The sequence below is a fragment of the Panicum hallii genome, chromosome 9 (assembly GCF_002211085.1).
Source record: "Panicum hallii strain FIL2 chromosome 9, PHallii_v3.1, whole genome shotgun sequence".
Lineage (NCBI taxonomy): Eukaryota > Viridiplantae > Streptophyta > Magnoliopsida > Poales > Poaceae > Panicum > Panicum hallii.
In genome coordinates this window covers 3,999,497-4,017,997 of record NC_038050.1, presented here as the reverse complement: position 1 = coordinate 4,017,997, position 18,501 = coordinate 3,999,497, and the positions used below count along the sequence as shown (strand labels likewise).

The window sequence follows — 18,501 nt, the reverse complement described above, 5'->3', positions numbered from 1 at the left end:
CCACTCGTTCCACCGGCGCCATGATTCGGCCCTGATTAGATTAAAGATGAGCCCCGGTGTGGGCGTGGCCGTGTCTGGCCGAGACACTGGGAAGCTCCGCGACACGCAGCCCGCTCGATTTGTTTGCTCGGGGGGATGATTGATGTGTGGCGGTCGGAGTAACCGGACGGGACGGGACCGCGCCTGCCGACGGAGGAGGGGAGGGCCGGGTGGCGCCAGAAGCGGCGTTCGTGTCAACCACCGTTGCCTTTGCCGCCTCGGTGGCCTCCCACCATGGTTATTGCATGCGCGAGCCGGGCGACGCCACGCCCCGGGGGTCCCCTCCCCCGTACGTGCGCACGAGCCAACTCCCTTGGCGCGTCGCGGTAGTACTCACCAAATGTGCACGAATCTTGACGCGGATCGAGTGCCGTGGGCTCGTGGCGAGGGGAAGTAGTGGTTACGCATCAGGACCACTTGTTTTGTGTTTTTCTAGAACGCAGGTGTAAACTAAGAATCTAACTTGGGATTTGATATTTAGTTTGCAGGGAGGCATTTCGAAGCTCCCGATTGAGTTTGAATTCAAAGGACTGGGAATTCAAAGAGGGTGCCATGCATGCCGACGTGCTCGCCTCGTCGTTGGCTCCAAGCACGTTTGACTTTTGAATTTTCGTGGTGGTACCATTTTAGTTGACGCCTTCAAACATCTGACCGAAACAGAGACATGAATCCATGATTGATTACGAGCCCAGTTCGTAGCTGGAACCTTAAGTTTCGTCACGTATATTTTCAAAAGATTCGAGTCCGAGTTAAAGTTCAGAGGGCGCGCGTTGGGGCATCAGCTCAAGTGCCCCGGGACGGGGAATGCACGTGCCAGTGCACAGTCCCGTCGCCTCACTAGAAAGGTCTCATGTTCGTGTTAGGTGCAACACAGTTGAAGTCACTAATGCATGCGATATTCCTGATCTATTTGAAAATAGAACCCACCGAAAGGGATTAAATTGACAGACTGGATGCTCCATTCAAAATGACCGTAAATTCGGGAAGCATTCGGAGACATTACTAGCTTTTATTCACTTTTAAGTTCCTTCCTATCCATGTTCAAAAATCAAGACAGGCCGCGAACGTAATTTGTTGGGCTAATTACACCCTCCTCGATCGGATCCGATCAACGAAAACCAACGTGGCGTAGTGCTTCGCAGCAGCAGTACTGGCGGGCAGTTAAACATCGAGACGGACATGGCCACCGACACTAGTGTGGCGCATCATCATCGCTGAACATTACTTTCATCTAGCGGCCAATCAGGTACGCACGCATGGATGGGCATGACGTGAGACGAGATCAACGGTTAGTGACCTTGATTATCCTCTGCTCAATTACGTTACGGCTGCTTTTACTGCCAGTAATGCTGGTACCTGCACACTAACGTTAATGGTTGCTTACGGGAGAGGTGTTGTGAGCTCCACTCGACCGCCATTGGCTCCAAGGAGAATCGAGCACACGAGAGCGCGAGAGGAGAAGACGAGACGCGGTGGAGACCTGGCGGAAGATGATGGCATTGCAGTGCAGGCCCAAACGGCCGTTGGCGCTCTGCGGGCCCGGGCGGGGGAGACTGGTCCCACCCCCACGGTCGCCTCCCCTCTTCCGTCCCGTGTCGCCTTCTCCCCCGCGGCCGCGACAGCTGCCGCCAATTAATTATTCGCTCCGCCATTAAAACGTCTCCTCGCCCACTCCCCTCCTCAGTCCTCTCCCCATCCCCCTCCATATCTCCCTCGTCCTCCATCGCCTCTCGTCTCATCTACTCCCGCTCCGTCAGTATCCCCGTACCCCCGCGCTCGCCGTCGTGCCACCTACCAAGCCACACCTGAGCTGCCGGTTTTCTTTTTATCCTTCCCTTTCCGCGTAACCGCGTGGCGTGGGAGGGCAGTTCGGTTTCGGAATTGGGAGCGTTTCCGGCCCGTTCCTGGTGCCACTGGAAGGGAGGACGGCTCCGGGGGATCGCACTGCGGCGGACGCGGTCGGGTCGCGGCGGCATTTCGCTCCGGCGTCAGTGGCTTCCCGAGGCGTTTGGCTTTTGTCCTTGCGGCGGGCGGGCGGGCGGACGGGGCTCGAGGTTGGTGGCCGGCCAGGCGCAGCGCATCCTTTTCGCGGTCGGCTTTTCGGAGCGGCCGCTGCTGGTGGCGCGGTGGTGGGGATGAGCCTTGCCTTTCCGCCGCCTCGGCGTGGCGTGATTCCGAAGGGTTGCAGGGATTTGTATTGGTTTTCGCCTTTCTGGTAGATAGATAAATCGCATCTTTTGGAGGGCTCAGCTGACACGAAGGTTACGGACAATGCCGAGCATCCGAGCTCCGGCGTCGAAGCAGACGGCCACGCTACAGGTTCGTCATTCTCTTGTGAACGAGAGTTCCTGTAAATTTCCATTTCGCTGCTTAATTGCTGGTTATAGCGGGGGCGCGATTGTAATCGTGCATTGCAATTGCAGGTGGCTGTCAAGTGCAGGCCATTGACCGACAACGAGCAGCGGCGCTCGCGGCATATCATCCAGGTCATTGATGATAAGGTACAGCCTCCGGTTTCGTTGATGCGCGGGTAGTTTCGCAATTGGTGGTGGCAATGTGATGGTTTATATGCGTTTCTCTCTCCCAGACTGTGGTTGTGCTGGACCCCGATCTGTCAAAGGATTACCTGGACCTCATACAGAACCGGACGAAGGAGAGGAGATACACCTTTGATCACGTGTACCCACCCGGGTGCTCCAATTCGGTATGTAAGAGTGTGGTTTGCTCTGGTCTCATCTGTAATTGCTTGGCCTGTTTTTGACATTTGGGCTCAGATGCTTATTATAGTATGTTTTTGGAATGTGGAACTCAGCTTGGATTCTTCCCAAACTGCTCATTTCTTGCGTGCCAGTAAATGATGCTCTGTAAGACTAAACCAGCAACTACTTATCTTGATTATGAATTTGCTAGAATTAGGAGTGTATCGTGCTTTGAACAGTTGAAGCAGTACGGCTGGCATCTAAAAAGAACCATTGAGCAGCTTTTGTTCAGTCTATTGCCAACCCGTGATGTAGACTAACTGTTAGGTCTCTACCTAATTCAGGTGTCGCCCAGGGAACAAAGCAGTAGATGTAGATTTGTTGTATTGATCACCTAGATTGTAGAACGTTATCAAAAGCCTGGGCTGGAAAAATGTGTTAAGTATGGCCCCAGCGAATCAGTTGCCTTATATTATGTTCATCTTCTAATTTGCAAATTAATTAGATTACTTTTAGTTGTTGTGACGACAACTGATGGAGTTTTTTTTATTCTCTAGGCTAGGTTACTGAATTTATATGGAAATAGCACGATGAGGACAGAATAGCATAAGAACAACAAATAAAATTGTTTGTTTATATATATAGTATAAGATTTAGCATATTCCTCCTTTGGGCATCAACACACTTGTGCTTGCCAGCTAATTAGTGATAGCTAATCACATGTTCTTGTACTTCCACATAATCACATTTTCATATTGTGAATTTGTGATTCTGTTCATAATTGTTCAGGACGTGTACAAGAATATATCCTCCACAATTTCTGGTGTAGTCCAAGGCCTTAATGCAACAGTCTTTGCTTATGGTTCTACTGGAAGGTATGCATTCACTGCTTTGTTTTTTCTTGTCGTCTTTTGAACATCATGGGAGTTACCGTCATTAATAAACATGGTACACATTCCAAATTAAAGATCACGATAAAAAGTTCAGAGACATGCTCATTCCTTGTTTGTAATACTTTGTGATAATGCAATGCATGACTTGCACCATAATTGTTGAACTTCCATCATAATTAAGCATAATAATCATGGCTAACAGCAATCAAGCTCAGGATGCATTTATTTTCCTTCGCTTATGTTTGTGTAAATGCTATATCCTAAGCCTGTTGGACATTAACTAAAATTATCTCATTGCTTATATGTTTTAAGTTGTCTTGAGCTTTGGTATATAGTGTTTCTGTCTTTATCTTTCTTCATTATAATATGTATGAAGTATGTGGCAGTCCTACTCTTTAAACATTCATTAATTAACAACAGCAAAAAACAAGATGTCGGCATTCGTCAGCGTGACATTATTGCACTGTATATTTTGTTACCTTCTGTAATATTAATCTTTAGGTAAATGCTTGTAATAGTGTTTCACTTAATATTTATTTATTTGATTATACAGTGGCAAGACTTACACTATGGTTGGAACCCACAGTGATCCTGGCCTTATGGTTCTTAGCTTTCGTACAATTTTTGAGATGATAAAAAAGGACGGCGGTCCAGATACATTTGAAGTCTCATGTTCATATCTGGAAGTGTACAATGAGGTTGTTTGATATATCTTATGCTATTGTAGTACTAGCCATTTTTTAACTGTACATTCTTATAGACTTTCTGAAGCAATAGTTTCCTGAATTCTAGGTTATCTACGATTTGCTTGAGAAATCCTCTGGACACCTGGAGCTTCGAGAAGATCCTCAGCATGGCATAATAGTTGCTGGATTGAGAAGCATTAAGGTTTTTAATACTTTATTCAATGTTAATTTTCCCTGTTAATGAGAAAATTGATGCCGTATTCTACTGAAGTTAACTTTGTCTTTCTACTTTTTGGCTACTCTTTTCTTTAACACCTAAGTTTTATCAGCAGCTTTTTCTCCATCTTTATATGTTTGGGACGTTGTCACCAGATTTAAGCAGAGGGCCTCAATCCTTGATACACATATAGTGCTTTTAATATGTAATTTTCCTATTCTTAAGAAATTAGTGTAATGCCATGTCAGCTTCATGATTTTGCTTTCTTAAAAAAACTATTTAGTTACCTTGCGCGTGATGAGTACCTATGCTTTACTTCTGCCCTGCCGTGCTGTGAAAATTGGATATGCCACTGTCTCATTTTCTGTTTTTTCACATTATTTTGTTGTTAGGTTCATTCTGCAGATAGAATTCTTGAGCTGTTGAACATAGGCAACAGTAGGCGCAAGACAGAGAGTACAGAAGCAAATGCTACCTCTTCTCGGTAATTAAGTAATCTGTCAATCTGCTTTCTTTTCTGAATGTTCATGGCTTATTTTTAAGGATTTATTACTATCTTGCACGTCAGAACTTAACTCTTTCTTCCTGTTTAAGATCTATATCATTGTAGTTAATATCTTTAGCCTGCTATAAGACTTAGCATATTCCCTTCTATTAATTGTTTAATATAAACATTTGGTGGATTAAAGGCACCTCCGCTCTGAGGGATACAAATTCTCACCATAATCTACAAAAATTAAAAATCCTAGAAACCATAACATTAATCAAGAGAATGGAAATACAATTGGATCAGTGTCCCAGATTAGGGTGAATTATATCAGTCTATATATTGATGGACATATAGTTCTGTAACAAGTGCGGTAATGTTGTCATAGGTATTTGGTGTAAACATATTATGGCAATTTCAAGCTATGCAGCTGCACATGCAATTCTAATGGTTTCTATTTTTTCTTCTTCAAGGTCACATGCTGTACTCGAGATTACTGTAAAGCGAAAGCAGAAAGGTCAATATGGTAACCAAGTTCTTCGTGGAAAGCTTGCCTTGGTTGATCTTGCGGGCAGGTAATAGCAATTCTGTTTCATTGCTGTTCTCATTCATTGTTCAGGAAAAAGCAACTTCTAATGCTTCATTCTGTGAGCAGTGAGAGGGCCTCTGAAACAAACAATTTTGGGCAAAAACTTAGAGACGGAGCCAACATCAATCGGTCACTCCTTGCATTAGCAAACTGCATCAATGCCCTAGGCAAGCAAAACAAGAAAGGTCTTGCCTATGTTCCCTATCGCAACAGGTATTTCAACTTCAGATTTTACTGTATGCAACACTTTTTTTGTTTATGGTAGTTATCTGATAGGAGCTATTTGCAGCAAATTAACCCGAATTCTAAAGGATGGGCTGTCTGGTAATTCTCAAACTGTTATGGTTGCTACAATATCACCAGCTGATGATCAGTATCATCACACAACCAATACACTCAAGTATGCAGACCGTGCTAAGGAGATAAAAACACATGTCCATGTAAGGCACCATTTCCCTTTCTTTTTGTTGTGTCAGGAGTTTGTAAGAAGCAGATTAAGAGGTATACCTAAGTGTCACTTCTATTATTCTTATGCTATTTTGTTCTTTGTAGAAAAATATTGGAACACTTGACACTCATGTTGAAGACTATCAGAGGATGATCGACAATCTCCAGGTTTGCCATAATAAGAAATAAATGACCTACTACTGCATTTCTATCATAGATCATACTGAAATGTGTTACACTGTGATTTTGTAGGTTGAGGTTTCTCAGTTGAAGAAGGAATTAGCTGAGAAGGAGCATCAATTAAGTGTAAAACCTACTGAAAAAGCTGCAGATAGCGAGCTGTCTTGGTTAAATGTCTTGAGCCAGGAAACTGGTGAGAATGTTCAGGAACGAATAAATCTGCAGAAGGCTCTGTTTGAACTTGAAGAAACCAATAAGCGCAACCGAATGGAGCTCCAGCATCTTGATGATGCTATTGCAAGGCATCAGGTTTGCGATTTACCTTATCAGTTTCAAATCTGTTACCATTCTATAGAGCTAGGCACACCAAAAAGCATGGACTATTCAGGAGAGCCTCTTTGGATATATGTGCTTTTCCGTTTTCTCCTTTCTCTCTCGGGAAAAGAACTGTGGTTTATAGGACAGCCTAAGCTACCGATATCTTTAGCCCTTCCAAACAGACTGCCAAGGCAGCTGTTTGGAACCTATAGCATCTTATAATGAAAGAACAATTTTAACTTTTGGATACGATGATAGACTATTGCTACAGAACACTGATGCTTTTGTATTCAGGTGAAAGAAATGGACTCTACAGTTCTGCAAGCCTTAACGTCAAGGAGACAAGTTATTCTTGACAACATCCGTGATAATGATGAAGCTGGTTCTGGATATAGAAAGGTGTTGATCTTCTTCTATTCCCTTTGGTTTAGTTGCCTTAAAGGAAACTTATATGGAGATCCTTTTCTCTTAGGACATTGAGATGAATGAGAGTCGCAGGCGTCAACTCCAGGACATGATCGAGGAAGCTGTCAGTAACAATGGCAATAAAACCTACCTACACATTCTCAGCCAGTACAGACTTCTTGTAAGTAACCCTCAACTTTTAATTTATTTCCTGATTTAAATCATAAGAATGTGATGTCTCACATGCTGTCTGTGTATAATGCACTCTTTAGGGAATGACTAATGCTGAGCTCCAAATTGAGATGGCTATGCGGGATCAAGTAATACATAATCAGAGGGAGGCTCTTAGGAGCCTGTGGAACATTCTTTATGGAACAGGGCTAAATCAGAAACAAATTCGTAAATTGGCTGCTAAGCAAGGCTTAACCGTAGAAGGTTGTCCATTGCCTAGCTCGAGCCCAGATGTTACAACGCCACCTTCCTTTCCACCTCATAGCAGGCTGCCACAGTTCATGTCATTTCCTAGTCCACAGTCAGAGCCTTATTCTCCGTCTACCTGCTTTTTCCAACATGGTTTCAGCACTATGTCTTTGCACCAAAATCAACATGAGACACCTACCATATGTAGGCAGGAGCACCTCAGTTCTTACTACATGACGTCTGGCTGCTCGCCTTATTCTGGTGATGGAAAACAGTGGTCAAGTGGAAGGTCAATGCCATTTTTTTCTACACCAGAAAAACCTAGGGAGATGAGCGGATTTTACCCAGCAACAGAAAGCGCACAATACCAGGGCAGCAAGGAACATTCTGGCAGTCATGGTCTCGGTCTGCATAGGAAGGTAAATTGTTTCCCTTCTAGTACAAGCTACTAACATGTGTATTAATGCATCAACATCACGCCACATAAACCCTCTCATCTAGATAGGACTTTGTGCTTACCATAGAGACATCTAATTTGCATGAATTGAGCAAGATTTTGTTGCTGTGCAGGATTCGTGGTCCATGGAGAGGAAATGAAGGGGCTCGAGATGCTCCTCGTGCACAAAACAGCTATCATGGCTACAATATGGCCTGCCTGACGTTCCTAACCTCGGTTGCTGTGTGCATCATCTTCTGCCTGCTGCCGACACCAACGTAATGGGTTTCCTGAGATCTGAAGAGATCCTAGCAGATTTCAGCCAAGTTGTTGCCTTTGGCCGCGGCCACAAGATTGATGCCTCTAGACCCTGCTGACATTGCTCACCCCACCCTGTACAGTAGATGCTAGGTCTCATGATTTCCTCCTCTTTTTATTTCTTCTTCCTTGATAGAGTGGTTGCTGAGGGTGAATCTGAGTTTTGGACCAAAGATTCTGTAAATCATCTGCGGCTTTAAACCCTTCTTCAGTAAATCCAATGAAAAAGGCTTTGAAGTCTGGTCTTCTAACACTGAAAAAGATTGTTAGATTGAATAATGTTCTGCATGCTGGTCACTAGAGTTTGATGACATGGCAAACTGAGCTGCTGTGGCCAAATTGGCCGGATGTTGATGAGTTGATCAGGATAGCATCGGATGATTGATGCACAGGGCTACAGGAGCATGTGGCCGGAGTATGGTAGGATCTCCCCCGTCCAAGATCATTGAATAACCCCTGCTGAGCCTCACCAGCCCTCGAGACCACATTCAAGCTGGGCGGGGCAGCAGCATGGTGGTCCTCTTCACATTCATGCCCTACCTGCAGAACAGTTGTGCTGAATGCTACGCCGGAACGGCGGCTGCCGAAGCCGCACGGCACACACGTCGCGGTCGCGTTCCATTTCCACATGCCAGCCCTGTGGCTTGTCCGATCGCCGGCGCCCCCGGCGCAGCCAAAGGCTCCGTTTGACATCTTCCGAGGGCTTTGCTACGCTCTACCGGTCCTCTACAGATTATCTTTAGTTGCTCGAGTGGTTTACACTGTGGTAAAAGTTTTTTTTTTCAACTTAACACTGTGGTAAAAGTTAAAACACCAGTGAGTGAGTGACCTGTAAGACTGTACACGTCAGGTGACACGTAGACTGTGGCTCTGCTAGCCTGGCCCATTGCCTCTGCAGACGTGGTGCTGGTGCTGCTGCGTCGGAGTCAGAGAGAGGCGAGGCCCGTGCGAAAAGGCTGGAACGCTAGGGGCTCAGGGGAACAGAAGAAGGCGTGCAAGCCGTGACCTACAGACCTGCAGGGGCAGGGCAATGCCTTCCTGACCTGCCGGTGTCTACAGGACGGCACTGGCGCCTGGTAGTACGGAAATCGCAGCGTTCTTATCTCTGTCTGCTGTGTTTGCTTCAATTTTGCTGGTTGAACAGTTGAAGGTAGATAAGAATTAAGATCTGGAGCAACGCCACTTCAACTCCGCTGCTTCACGTGAGAGGATGCAGGCCCTCTGTTTGGTCTGTCTGACGTCCGGGACGAAAAAACCATCAAATTTTGGCGAATTTGGCTAGAGTTGCCGCTGTTTGCCGTGCCAAAACATGAAATGTAATGCAAACGCCGATTGTTCGCGACTGATTGTCCAAACCTACCTGAAACCAAGTACTGGGGTACTACTAGGCAAAAGCACGGTCAATCAAGGCTACTCCTGTGTCTGCGCCTTGGTCCAAACGAGCTGTTTGACGGAGCAATTAACACGGGCAAGATGCATGAAGAAACCAATAATACGTGATTCGATCGAGATGCTCAGATGAAGACAGCTCTCACTGTACGTTTTGGGAGCCCAAGCCAGACCACCGCCACCCATGTAAGCGAGGGCGAGCGGCGAGCCCCTCTTGATCTGGACGCACGCCTTTGTCCTCGTGCCAACGTTCCATGCACAATACCTATACTTTGCAAGGTAGGAATTTTGCACGTATCAGCTCGAATATCTAACGAATTAAGGAAGTGTCCTCAAATTACAAAGGAGGCCAAACATTTTCTCCGTACAAATATATTTTAAGTATATTTTAGACGAGACAAATCTTAGGTCCAAAACATGTATGGCCCCCATCACCTCGTGTGTCTGATACTACTAGTAAATGCCGCAGGGGACAAAACGCACCCCGCTCGGAACGTGCAAGTGGTGCGGCGTCCCCAACACCAAAGCAAGGTGTTCCAATCCAGGCCTACCTACGCTCAGCACCACCACCACTACGGACGAGGACACTACGCTATCGCCCCCTTGTTTACGCCCCTCTAGGGCCTAGGCGCTTGTAATCAGCACCCTAACCTAGGGCTCGGCCCATCATTTCCGTTGAAAAACGCTGGCCAATCTTAGCACTGGTAGCTAGGGTAACAATGGCATCAGCCCCCATCACCGTAAAATAGGCAGCAATCGCCACGGGTTTTACTGCTACGAAAGCCACAAATTCCGGTCGCAAGAACACGGAGGCATCCGAGACTGGATTCTGCACAAACCAGGCTGATCGTGGAGCTGCATCGTTTGCTGAAGCACCCTCGACCAGTCGGTGAGCACAGAGAAGGGCCGGGCGTGAGAAAACTTCGATGGATGCGAGTGTGACCACCAATCCAGGGCGCTTTGGAACCACCCGTTTTTCCTACGGTCGCCTACCACAGGAGCAGGGGGAATCTCCTCTCCTTTCACCGGTCTCAAGGCAGGGCGCTCCACATGGGGCGTGGGGCAAAGGAGCCCTTGGCCTTTCTCACCGGCTCAGTGACAGGAGAGGCCTTGAAATCGCATCACAGTTTCACGCAAACAGCTCACTCGTGCAAGGGTTTCATGTTAAGTTGATCGGTTTCTTTATGCAGCGGCCATGTTTCATTCAGGGGCTCAGGGCTACCCACCATCGTCACCGGCGCCTGCAGGTGCAGTACGCCTATACAGAAGTAGGGTTCGTGTTCATGTGCTGCTGTCTGGGCTAGTGTAGTAGTGTGTGTGTTTACCCCTAGCCAGTGAAAATGTGCCTTCACCAGCTTAACAATCACTTATTAGCAATGGAGAAAGCTGAGGTTCTTTTAGCTGTCACTACTACCTAAGCTCTCCTCTAGTTAGCTACCAATTAACATGTTCTTTTTTTAAGCAAAAAAAGTTCAAGAGAAGTGTGGCGTTTGGTGAGCGTTAGTGCAGCTGATGCAAGGTTGCAAACACAAAAAAGGGCGGATGATTGCACCTAGCAGCATGTAGACTGACGCGGAAATTGCGTGTTGCTTCTGTCATCAGATCAGATGCCATCCTGTAATGGCTATATCCTTCTTCCTTTAACCATGATGGCCACTGTGTTTTTTCGACACCAGTTAACTGCAGTCGGAAATCTAAATCCCTGTCGCTGTAAGCGCACGGTGCACAGTCAAAAACAGTTTTTTTACCGCTCCTACGATAGTAGTAGTAGTCGTCGCCGTCTACTAGTAGTCTCCATTTCTCCAAGACTCCAACCACGAGGCACAACAGGCTGCGACGAGGATAGAACAGCGAGTCGGCTGGCGACCTTGGAGCGACGCCAGGAAGAAAAGATCAAGGGATCCGGGCTTCGGGTCGTGGCGCAGCAGGAGGGCAGCAGCTGCAGCAAGAGCTCCACCGCTTCGGCGATTTGACTGTCCTCTAGTGTCAGCGATCAGCAGCGCGGGGCCCACACTGAAGTAGGGTGCCTGCTGCCTACAATGATTCTAGTGTGCGTCGATGGACGCTGCCCAGTGCCCAGCGACGGGGAGCAGGCGTGCTCGAGTGCGTCTGATCCGCTGCCGCGAATGAGAGAGTAGAGCACTGCACTCCACGCAGGGGAAACGCATGATCGCACACCTGGCAGAATGTCCAAGTGTACTTAACTAAACTGTGACTGTGGTTAGCTCTAGTAGTAAGCATGGCTTGTTGCGGTTGCCGAGCTGCACGTCCAGGCCTGCCGTGCAAGAGACTGGCTGCCACTGCTGCAGCACGCGAGTCAACAATGTTGGTGAGGCTATAAAACTGCCGTTAATGTAGCCTTACGGGCGTGTAGAAAAATACAAGCAGTCGGACAAGATCGACCAGTACCGGTACTGCTGGAAAATCTTCGAGACCAGGCAAGGCAATTCACTGCACCACCCTGCAAAGTCAATTTTACAGGTGAGCCATGAAGCGTAGCCCTGAATGCCCCACCGTATAATACAAGGCAACGTGCCAAGCTGCCAATCAAACCGAATACGTCACGTCATCTCGTCGTCTGGTATACGCGTAGCAGCTGCTGCTGCCGCTGCCTGCAACGATGAACCCTTGGACGGAATGAGAAAAAAAAACACGAGTGCCTGGCTGGGCCAGGAGCGCAAGCCACGGTACTTTAGGTGGCATCGTATCCCGTCATTAAAAACATGTGGTACCGGCACAGTATCCATACCCCGTAGACCGTACAGGTACATGTACGTATACACCACCAACGCGTACTGGCGCCGTTGGATCATGCGGGTCAGGGGTGCTGGTGAGGAGGGTTAGCGAGGAGTGTGTTTGGTTGCCGAGGAATAAACTTTAGCCTATTACATTAAAAAAAATATAGTTATTTAGAAATATTACTATAAAATTAATTCGCGAGACGAATCTAATGAGATATATTAATTCATAGTTAGTGGATGGTTACTGTAGCGTTGTTGTTGCAAATTATGGATTCATTAAATTCGTCTTGAGAATTATCATCTATATATGAATGACAATATTATTTTTTATATAGCGGGGTTAAAATTTAACCTTGGAACCAAACATGGCCTGAAGCCGCCGTGAATGCGATGCCATTTGCCTTAGCCGCCCGCGCGCCCGCCGGTCCCGAATTGAACCCGGGTGGAATCGAAACGAGACGAGGGCCGGGCCGGGCCTGCGCGCCGCGCGCGCGCGCGGCGGTCGGGCAGCGGCACGGACCACGCTCACGCCGCGGGCGCCGGCGGGAATCGCAGCTCCGCGACGCCGCAGCAACCGCCGATGCCGCTGGACCACCAGCCCACCGCGCGCGGGCGCGTGGGGGCATGCGGCGGTGTCCGGTGAGCCGGGCTCGGCTTCCGCTGCGTCGAACCCATCACGGCATCACGCCACGCGCGCTGGCAGATTGGTGGGTGGCCCCCCGGGCTCGGATGATCGTGTCGTACCCCGTACCCCCGCGGCGTGGACGCGCTGCGTCCCGGAACGCCGTGCACGACGTCACTGGAAGGCAGGCGCAGAACGGCGCGGTGCGTGCCTGGCAGTGTCACGTACCTCACCTTTGCGTCGTGGCAAACGATGAACTTGGAGTTTGTAGCACAGATGCACAGTAAAATGGTTTGTGAAGAATAAAACAATACCACCATATTATGGCACCAAGACAAGCAACAAGCGGTAAATGTGGTCAAAACTGACCATCCATCCGAGACCGGAAGACCCCAGATCACATTATAAAAGCAACCCAATCCCCCAAACGAAAACCCACGCACACACCACCCAAAGAACCCCAAAAGGAATTCAGATTATTTTTTCCCTTTTGATATCCGGTGCAGTGTACTCCTCCAGTGTTCAAACCCACACGAAGCACACCTCTCTTCGTCTCGCCACTCTCTCGCGTCCGCACTCTCCTCGCCGGGAGGGTGGTGTGAGCCGCCTCTCCCCTCCCCTCCCCTCCTCCTCCCCCAACTCCGCCGCCGCACCCGAGAGGAAGCCGGAAGCGAAGCCCAATGCGGCTCCTCCCGCTGCTGCTGCTCCTGGCCCTCGCCGCGGGCGCGGCCGGCGGCGGCACGGACGCGGACGCGCTGCTCGCGGCGAAGGCGGCGCTCTCGGACCCCACCGGCGCGCTCGCATCCTGGAACGCCACCTCCTCCCCCGACTCCTGCGCGTGGGCGGGGGTCACCTGCAGCGATGCCGGCGTCGTGGTCGGGCTCGACGTCTCCGGGCTCAACCTCTCCGGCGCGCTCCCGCCGGCGCTGTCGCGGCTCCGCGGTCTGCAGCGCCTCTCCGTCGCTGCCAACGCCTTCTGCGGGCCCATCCCGCCGTCGCTCGCGCGCCTGCAGCAGCTCCTCCACCTCAACCTCTCCAACAACGCCTTCAACGGCTCCTTCCCGCCGGCGCTCGCGCGCCTCCGGGGCCTCCGCGTCCTCGACCTCTACAACAACAACCTCACCAGCGCCACGCTGCCGCTCGAGGTCACGCAGATGCCCATGCTCCGCCACCTGCACCTCGGCGGCAACTTCTTCTCCGGGGAGATCCCGCCCGAGTACGGCCGGTGGCCGCGCCTCCAGTACCTCGCCGTCTCCGGGAACGAACTCTCCGGCAGGATACCGCCGGAGCTCGGGAACCTCACCAGCCTCAGGGAGCTCTACATTGGATACTACAACAGTTACACCGGCGGGCTCCCGCCGGAGCTGGGGAACCTGACCGAGCTCGTCCGCCTCGACGCCGCCAACTGCGGGCTCTCCGGCGAAATCCCACCGGACCTCGGGAGGCTGCAGAATCTGGACACCTTGTTCTTGCAGGTGAACGGCCTCACCGGCAGCATACCGTCGGAGCTCGGCTACCTCAAGAGCCTCAGTTCTCTGGACTTGTCCAACAATGCGCTCACCGGCGAGATACCGGCGAGCTTCTCCGAGCTCAAGAACCTGACCCTGCTCAACCTGTTCCGGAACAAGCTGCGCGGCGACATCCCCGACTTCGTCGGCGACCTGCCCAGCCTCGAGGTGCTGCAGCTGTGGGAGAACAACTTCACCGGCGGTGTGCCACGACGCCTCGGCCGCAACGGCCGCCTCCAGCTGCTCGACCTCTCGTCCAACAAGCTCACCGGCACGCTTCCGCCGGAGCTCTGCGCGGGCGGCAATCTGCAGACGCTCATCGCGCTGGGCAACTTCTTATTTGGCGCCATCCCTGACTCACTTGGCCTGTGCAAGTCCTTGAGCCGCGTCCGTCTCGGGGAGAACTACCTGAATGGCTCAATTCCGAAGGGGCTCTTCGAATTGCCGAAGCTGACGCAAGTTGAGCTACAAGATAACCTCCTCACTGGTAATTTCCCGGCTGTGATCGGTGTTGCAGCGCCTAATCTTGGCGAGATCAGCCTGTCCAACAACCAGCTTACCGGCGCACTGCCAGCATCTCTTGGGAACTTCTCTGGTGTTCAGAAGCTGCTTCTTGATAGGAATTCTTTCTCTGGTGATGTACCTCCGGAGATTGGGCGGCTGCAGCAGCTCTCCAAGGCTGACCTTAGCAGCAACAAGTTTGAGGGAGGTGTGCCACCGGAGATTGGGAAATGCCGGCTTCTCACTTACTTGGACATGAGCCAAAACAACCTATCTGGGAAGGTACCTCCAGCCATCTCTGGAATGAGGATACTGAACTACCTCAACCTGTCCCGTAACCACCTTGATGGAGAGATACCTCCATCCATCGCAACGATGCAGAGCTTGACCGCAGTTGACTTCTCCTATAACAACTTGTCTGGGCTTGTGCCAGGGACTGGGCAGTTCAGTTACTTCAATGCCACATCTTTCGTTGGCAATCCAGGCCTGTGTGGACCATACCTCGGTCCATGCCGCCCTGGCATTGCTGGTGCTGACCACACTCCCCATGGCCATGGTGGGTTGACAAATATCGTCAAGCTCCTCATTGTGCTTGGCTTGTTGGTTTGCTCCATTGCATTTGCTGCAGCAGCAATTCTGAAGGCCCGGTCATTGAAGAAAGCTAGTGAAGCGCGTGTATGGAAACTCACTGCATTCCAGCGCCTGGACTTCACCAGTGATGACGTGCTAGATTGCTTGAAAGAGGAGAACATTATTGGCAAAGGTGGTGCTGGGATTGTGTATAAGGGGGCAATGCCAAATGGTGAACTTGTGGCTGTGAAGAGGCTCCCTGCTATGGTCCGTGGCTCATCACATGATCATGGGTTCTCGGCAGAGATACAAACACTTGGTAGAATCCGGCACCGTCATATTGTGCGCCTGCTAGGCTTCTGCTCAAACAATGAGACTAACCTGCTGGTTTATGAGTATATGCCCAATGGTAGCCTTGGGGAGATGCTCCATGGCAAGAAGGGAGGGCACCTGCACTGGGACACCCGATACAATATTGCTATTGAGGCAGCCAAGGGGCTCTGCTACTTGCACCATGATTGTTCACCGTTGATACTTCACCGTGACGTCAAGTCGAATAATATTCTTCTTGACTCCAACTTTGAAGCTCATGTGGCCGACTTTGGGCTAGCAAAGTTCTTGCAGGATTCTGGGGCATCTGAATGCATGTCCGCGATTGCTGGCTCATACGGCTACATTGCGCCAGGTAATAAATCAGTCCTTCCCAATTCAGTTCAATCTGAATATTATCGATGCATCATAAGTGTAGGAATGCTTATTACATGGTTCAAGCTGGAAAATTACATCTCAGTTCTCAAATTAACACTGCAATTTCCAAACAAGATGTAGCTTTAAAATTGGAGATGCTGAAACATTGTTTGTGGAGTTCATTATTATACTGTTTGATGAGTATCGATGCTTATCTAAATAGTTTCTACTAATTAAGATTCTCTGTACTAGGTTCAATCATGCATTGCAAACAGGTATAGTGTAAGCCTAGCTTCTTGGTATTGCTACACATCAAATGTTTTAGTTTTTCACAATGGCCACATCAGATGCTTTTGGTCCATAAAATGTCTCTTTATATTTGCTTAAGATCAGTTACTTCAGTGTTGTATCTTCTGTTTTAACATTATAACTGTCTTGCTGGTGCCTTCAGAAGCATGAAGGTGCTATTTTCCAATTGATTAACCTTGTTGTCAATTGTCATCTGTGTCTTTCCAGAATATGCATACACACTCAAGGTTGACGAGAAGAGCGATGTCTATAGCTTTGGCGTTGTGCTTCTTGAGCTGGTCACTGGAAGGAAGCCTGTAGGTGAGTTTGGCGATGGTGTCGACATTGTCCAATGGGCGAAGATGATGACAGACTCAAGCAAAGAACAAGTGATGAAGATCCTGGACCCAAGGCTCTCAACTGTTCCACTGCATGAGGTCATGCATGTCTTCTACGTTGCATTACTTTGCACGGAGGAGCAGAGCGTGCAGCGCCCAACGATGAGGGAAGTTGTGCAGATCCTGAGTGAGCTTCCAAAGCCATCTACTAAGCAAGGAGAGGAGGTACCAAATGCATCTGATGGCCCTGCGTCCAGTCCTCTACATCCAGCTCCACCTGGTTCCAATGAAGCACCAACAGGCGAAGCGAGAGATCATCAACAGCAGCAAACAAGCACTCCATCATCACCGCCTCCAGATCTCATAAGCATCTGAGTAACTCAAAACTGAAAATGTTACCGTTCCTTGCAAATTCGCTCCATTCTCGCAAGGTTAGGTCGTAATTTTTAGGATGCAGTAAATTTGGCCTCCTGTGCTGTACATATTCAAGTTTGTTGGTGGTGTCCCAGTTTCCAGTTTGACAATGTGTTTGCTTTGCTGCTGCAATGTAGGAGTCTGTAGCGCGTCAAGTTACCTTAATAGAGCTTTTGATCTCCTTTGTCGAATATTCCAATGTAGGCACTAAAGTATAAAGTGCTCTCTCTATCGAATTTAACATCAGAATCTTTGCTGTGGAACCAAGATCTTTATGCGATTTCTGCTTCTGTGTAAACAGACGAAGTGGGCTAACACTAAAAGCCTTTGAATTCATATCTCATGCTGCATTGCTCCCGAAGAAAAAGCATGTTTGCTAGACGAATGGATAGATATGCTGCCAAAGCATCCGGTTGCTGCTTTCTCTGTCTTTTCGTCTTTTGTTGTTGTAAAGAAGGTTTGCATCTCTTGAAAGCAAACAGAGCTGGGCCAGAACGTCAAAGGAGGCGTGCCGTTCGAAGAGATGGCTTGTTAATCAGATGCTCTGCGTAACGTCAACAGCAACAGCAGATCAGCAGTTAGCAGATATGCTTCCTTGCCGAGTGAAAGCGAGCGGAGCATTGTACAGAGGCAGCGACGATGACACGATGTCACCTTGTCAAGTATAGTACAGTTGGTGGTTCTTGAGATACTACTGGCATACCGCGGGAACCTGTCCATCATCTTTTGTGTGATCTAGATGACTAGATGTCCTAGATGCATGATGCATCAGATACAAGAATCAGTGTTACATAACCCAATGTCACAACATCCATTCAAATGCTGCAAGGGCAATGAGCTTCTGAAAAAGCCTTGTTCAATCGTTGTTCTGGAAAAAAAAGATGCATATACCAAACGACAAAAAGCATCTGAAAAAGAATTCTTTGCAAAGAAAAAGAAAAGAAAGGAAACTAAAGGGATTGATCTGAGCAATGGTCCCTCCTGCAATTTCCCTGCCGTGTGCAATGTCGCTGTTCTCCAGAGCACTTTAGGCCCCGGTTTTGGCTAAGTGGCCACTCATTCAGAAAAAAGAAGGCCCGCCGAGTCCCCTACCACGTGAACGCGCAAAAGGAACCCTCTCTCCGCGCTTGGTTCGTCTCGTCTTTGCCGCCTCGGGTGGGTGGGTGTGGGGGGGGGGGGGGTGGGGGGCGGGCTTGGCTTCCTTCGCCCTCACTTCACCGGGCCTGCTCGATCGATCGACGATCGGAGACGGTGCTGTGTCCAAAACAAAACACGGTTAGGACCACGGCTTCCTTCTTGGGCAGCGATA

The 18,501-nt window shown here is 49.2% G+C and overlaps 2 protein-coding genes across 2 annotated transcripts; both read left to right on the top strand.

The window, feature by feature from the left end:
* The first annotated feature begins 1,717 nt into the window (after positions 1-1,717).
* On the top strand, positions 1,718-8,389 carry LOC112875484 (kinesin-like protein KIN-8B). The gene is made up of 16 exons (XM_025939353.1): positions 1,718-2,358; positions 2,463-2,540; positions 2,627-2,743; positions 3,528-3,613; positions 4,185-4,329; positions 4,424-4,519; positions 4,927-5,018; positions 5,495-5,596; positions 5,677-5,823; positions 5,900-6,050; positions 6,163-6,225; positions 6,310-6,546; positions 6,850-6,954; positions 7,028-7,141; positions 7,233-7,799; positions 7,951-8,389. The coding sequence occupies exons 1-16, from the start codon at positions 2,311-2,313 to the stop codon at positions 7,975-7,977; spliced, it is 2,175 nt and encodes a 724-aa protein (XP_025795138.1). The 5' UTR covers positions 1,718-2,310; the 3' UTR covers positions 7,978-8,389.
* Positions 8,390-13,341: 4,952 nt separating this feature from the next.
* On the top strand, positions 13,342-17,526 carry LOC112875482 (leucine-rich repeat receptor-like serine/threonine-protein kinase BAM1). Its single transcript, XM_025939351.1, has 2 exons — positions 13,342-16,150; positions 16,669-17,526. Exons 1-2 carry the CDS (start codon positions 13,567-13,569, stop codon positions 17,151-17,153), a joined length of 3,069 nt encoding a protein of 1,022 aa, XP_025795136.1. The 5' UTR covers positions 13,342-13,566; the 3' UTR covers positions 17,154-17,526.
* The last annotated feature ends 975 nt before the right edge of the window (positions 17,527-18,501 follow it).

Coding starts and splice junctions, on each gene's coding strand:
- LOC112875482 (XM_025939351.1), top strand. CDS start 13,567: ATGCGGCTCCTCCCGCTGCTGCTGCTCCTGGCCCTCGCCGCGGGCGCG. Junction 16,151..16,668: donor ATACGGCTACATTGCGCCAG/GTAATAAATCAG, acceptor GTGTCTTTCCAG/AATATGCATACACACTCAAG.
- LOC112875484 (XM_025939353.1), top strand. CDS start 2,311: ATGCCGAGCATCCGAGCTCCGGCGTCGAAGCAGACGGCCACGCTACAG. Junction 4,520..4,926: donor CTGGATTGAGAAGCATTAAG/GTTTTTAATACT, acceptor TTTTGTTGTTAG/GTTCATTCTGCAGATAGAAT. Junction 5,019..5,494: donor GCAAATGCTACCTCTTCTCG/GTAATTAAGTAA, acceptor TTCTTCTTCAAG/GTCACATGCTGTACTCGAGA.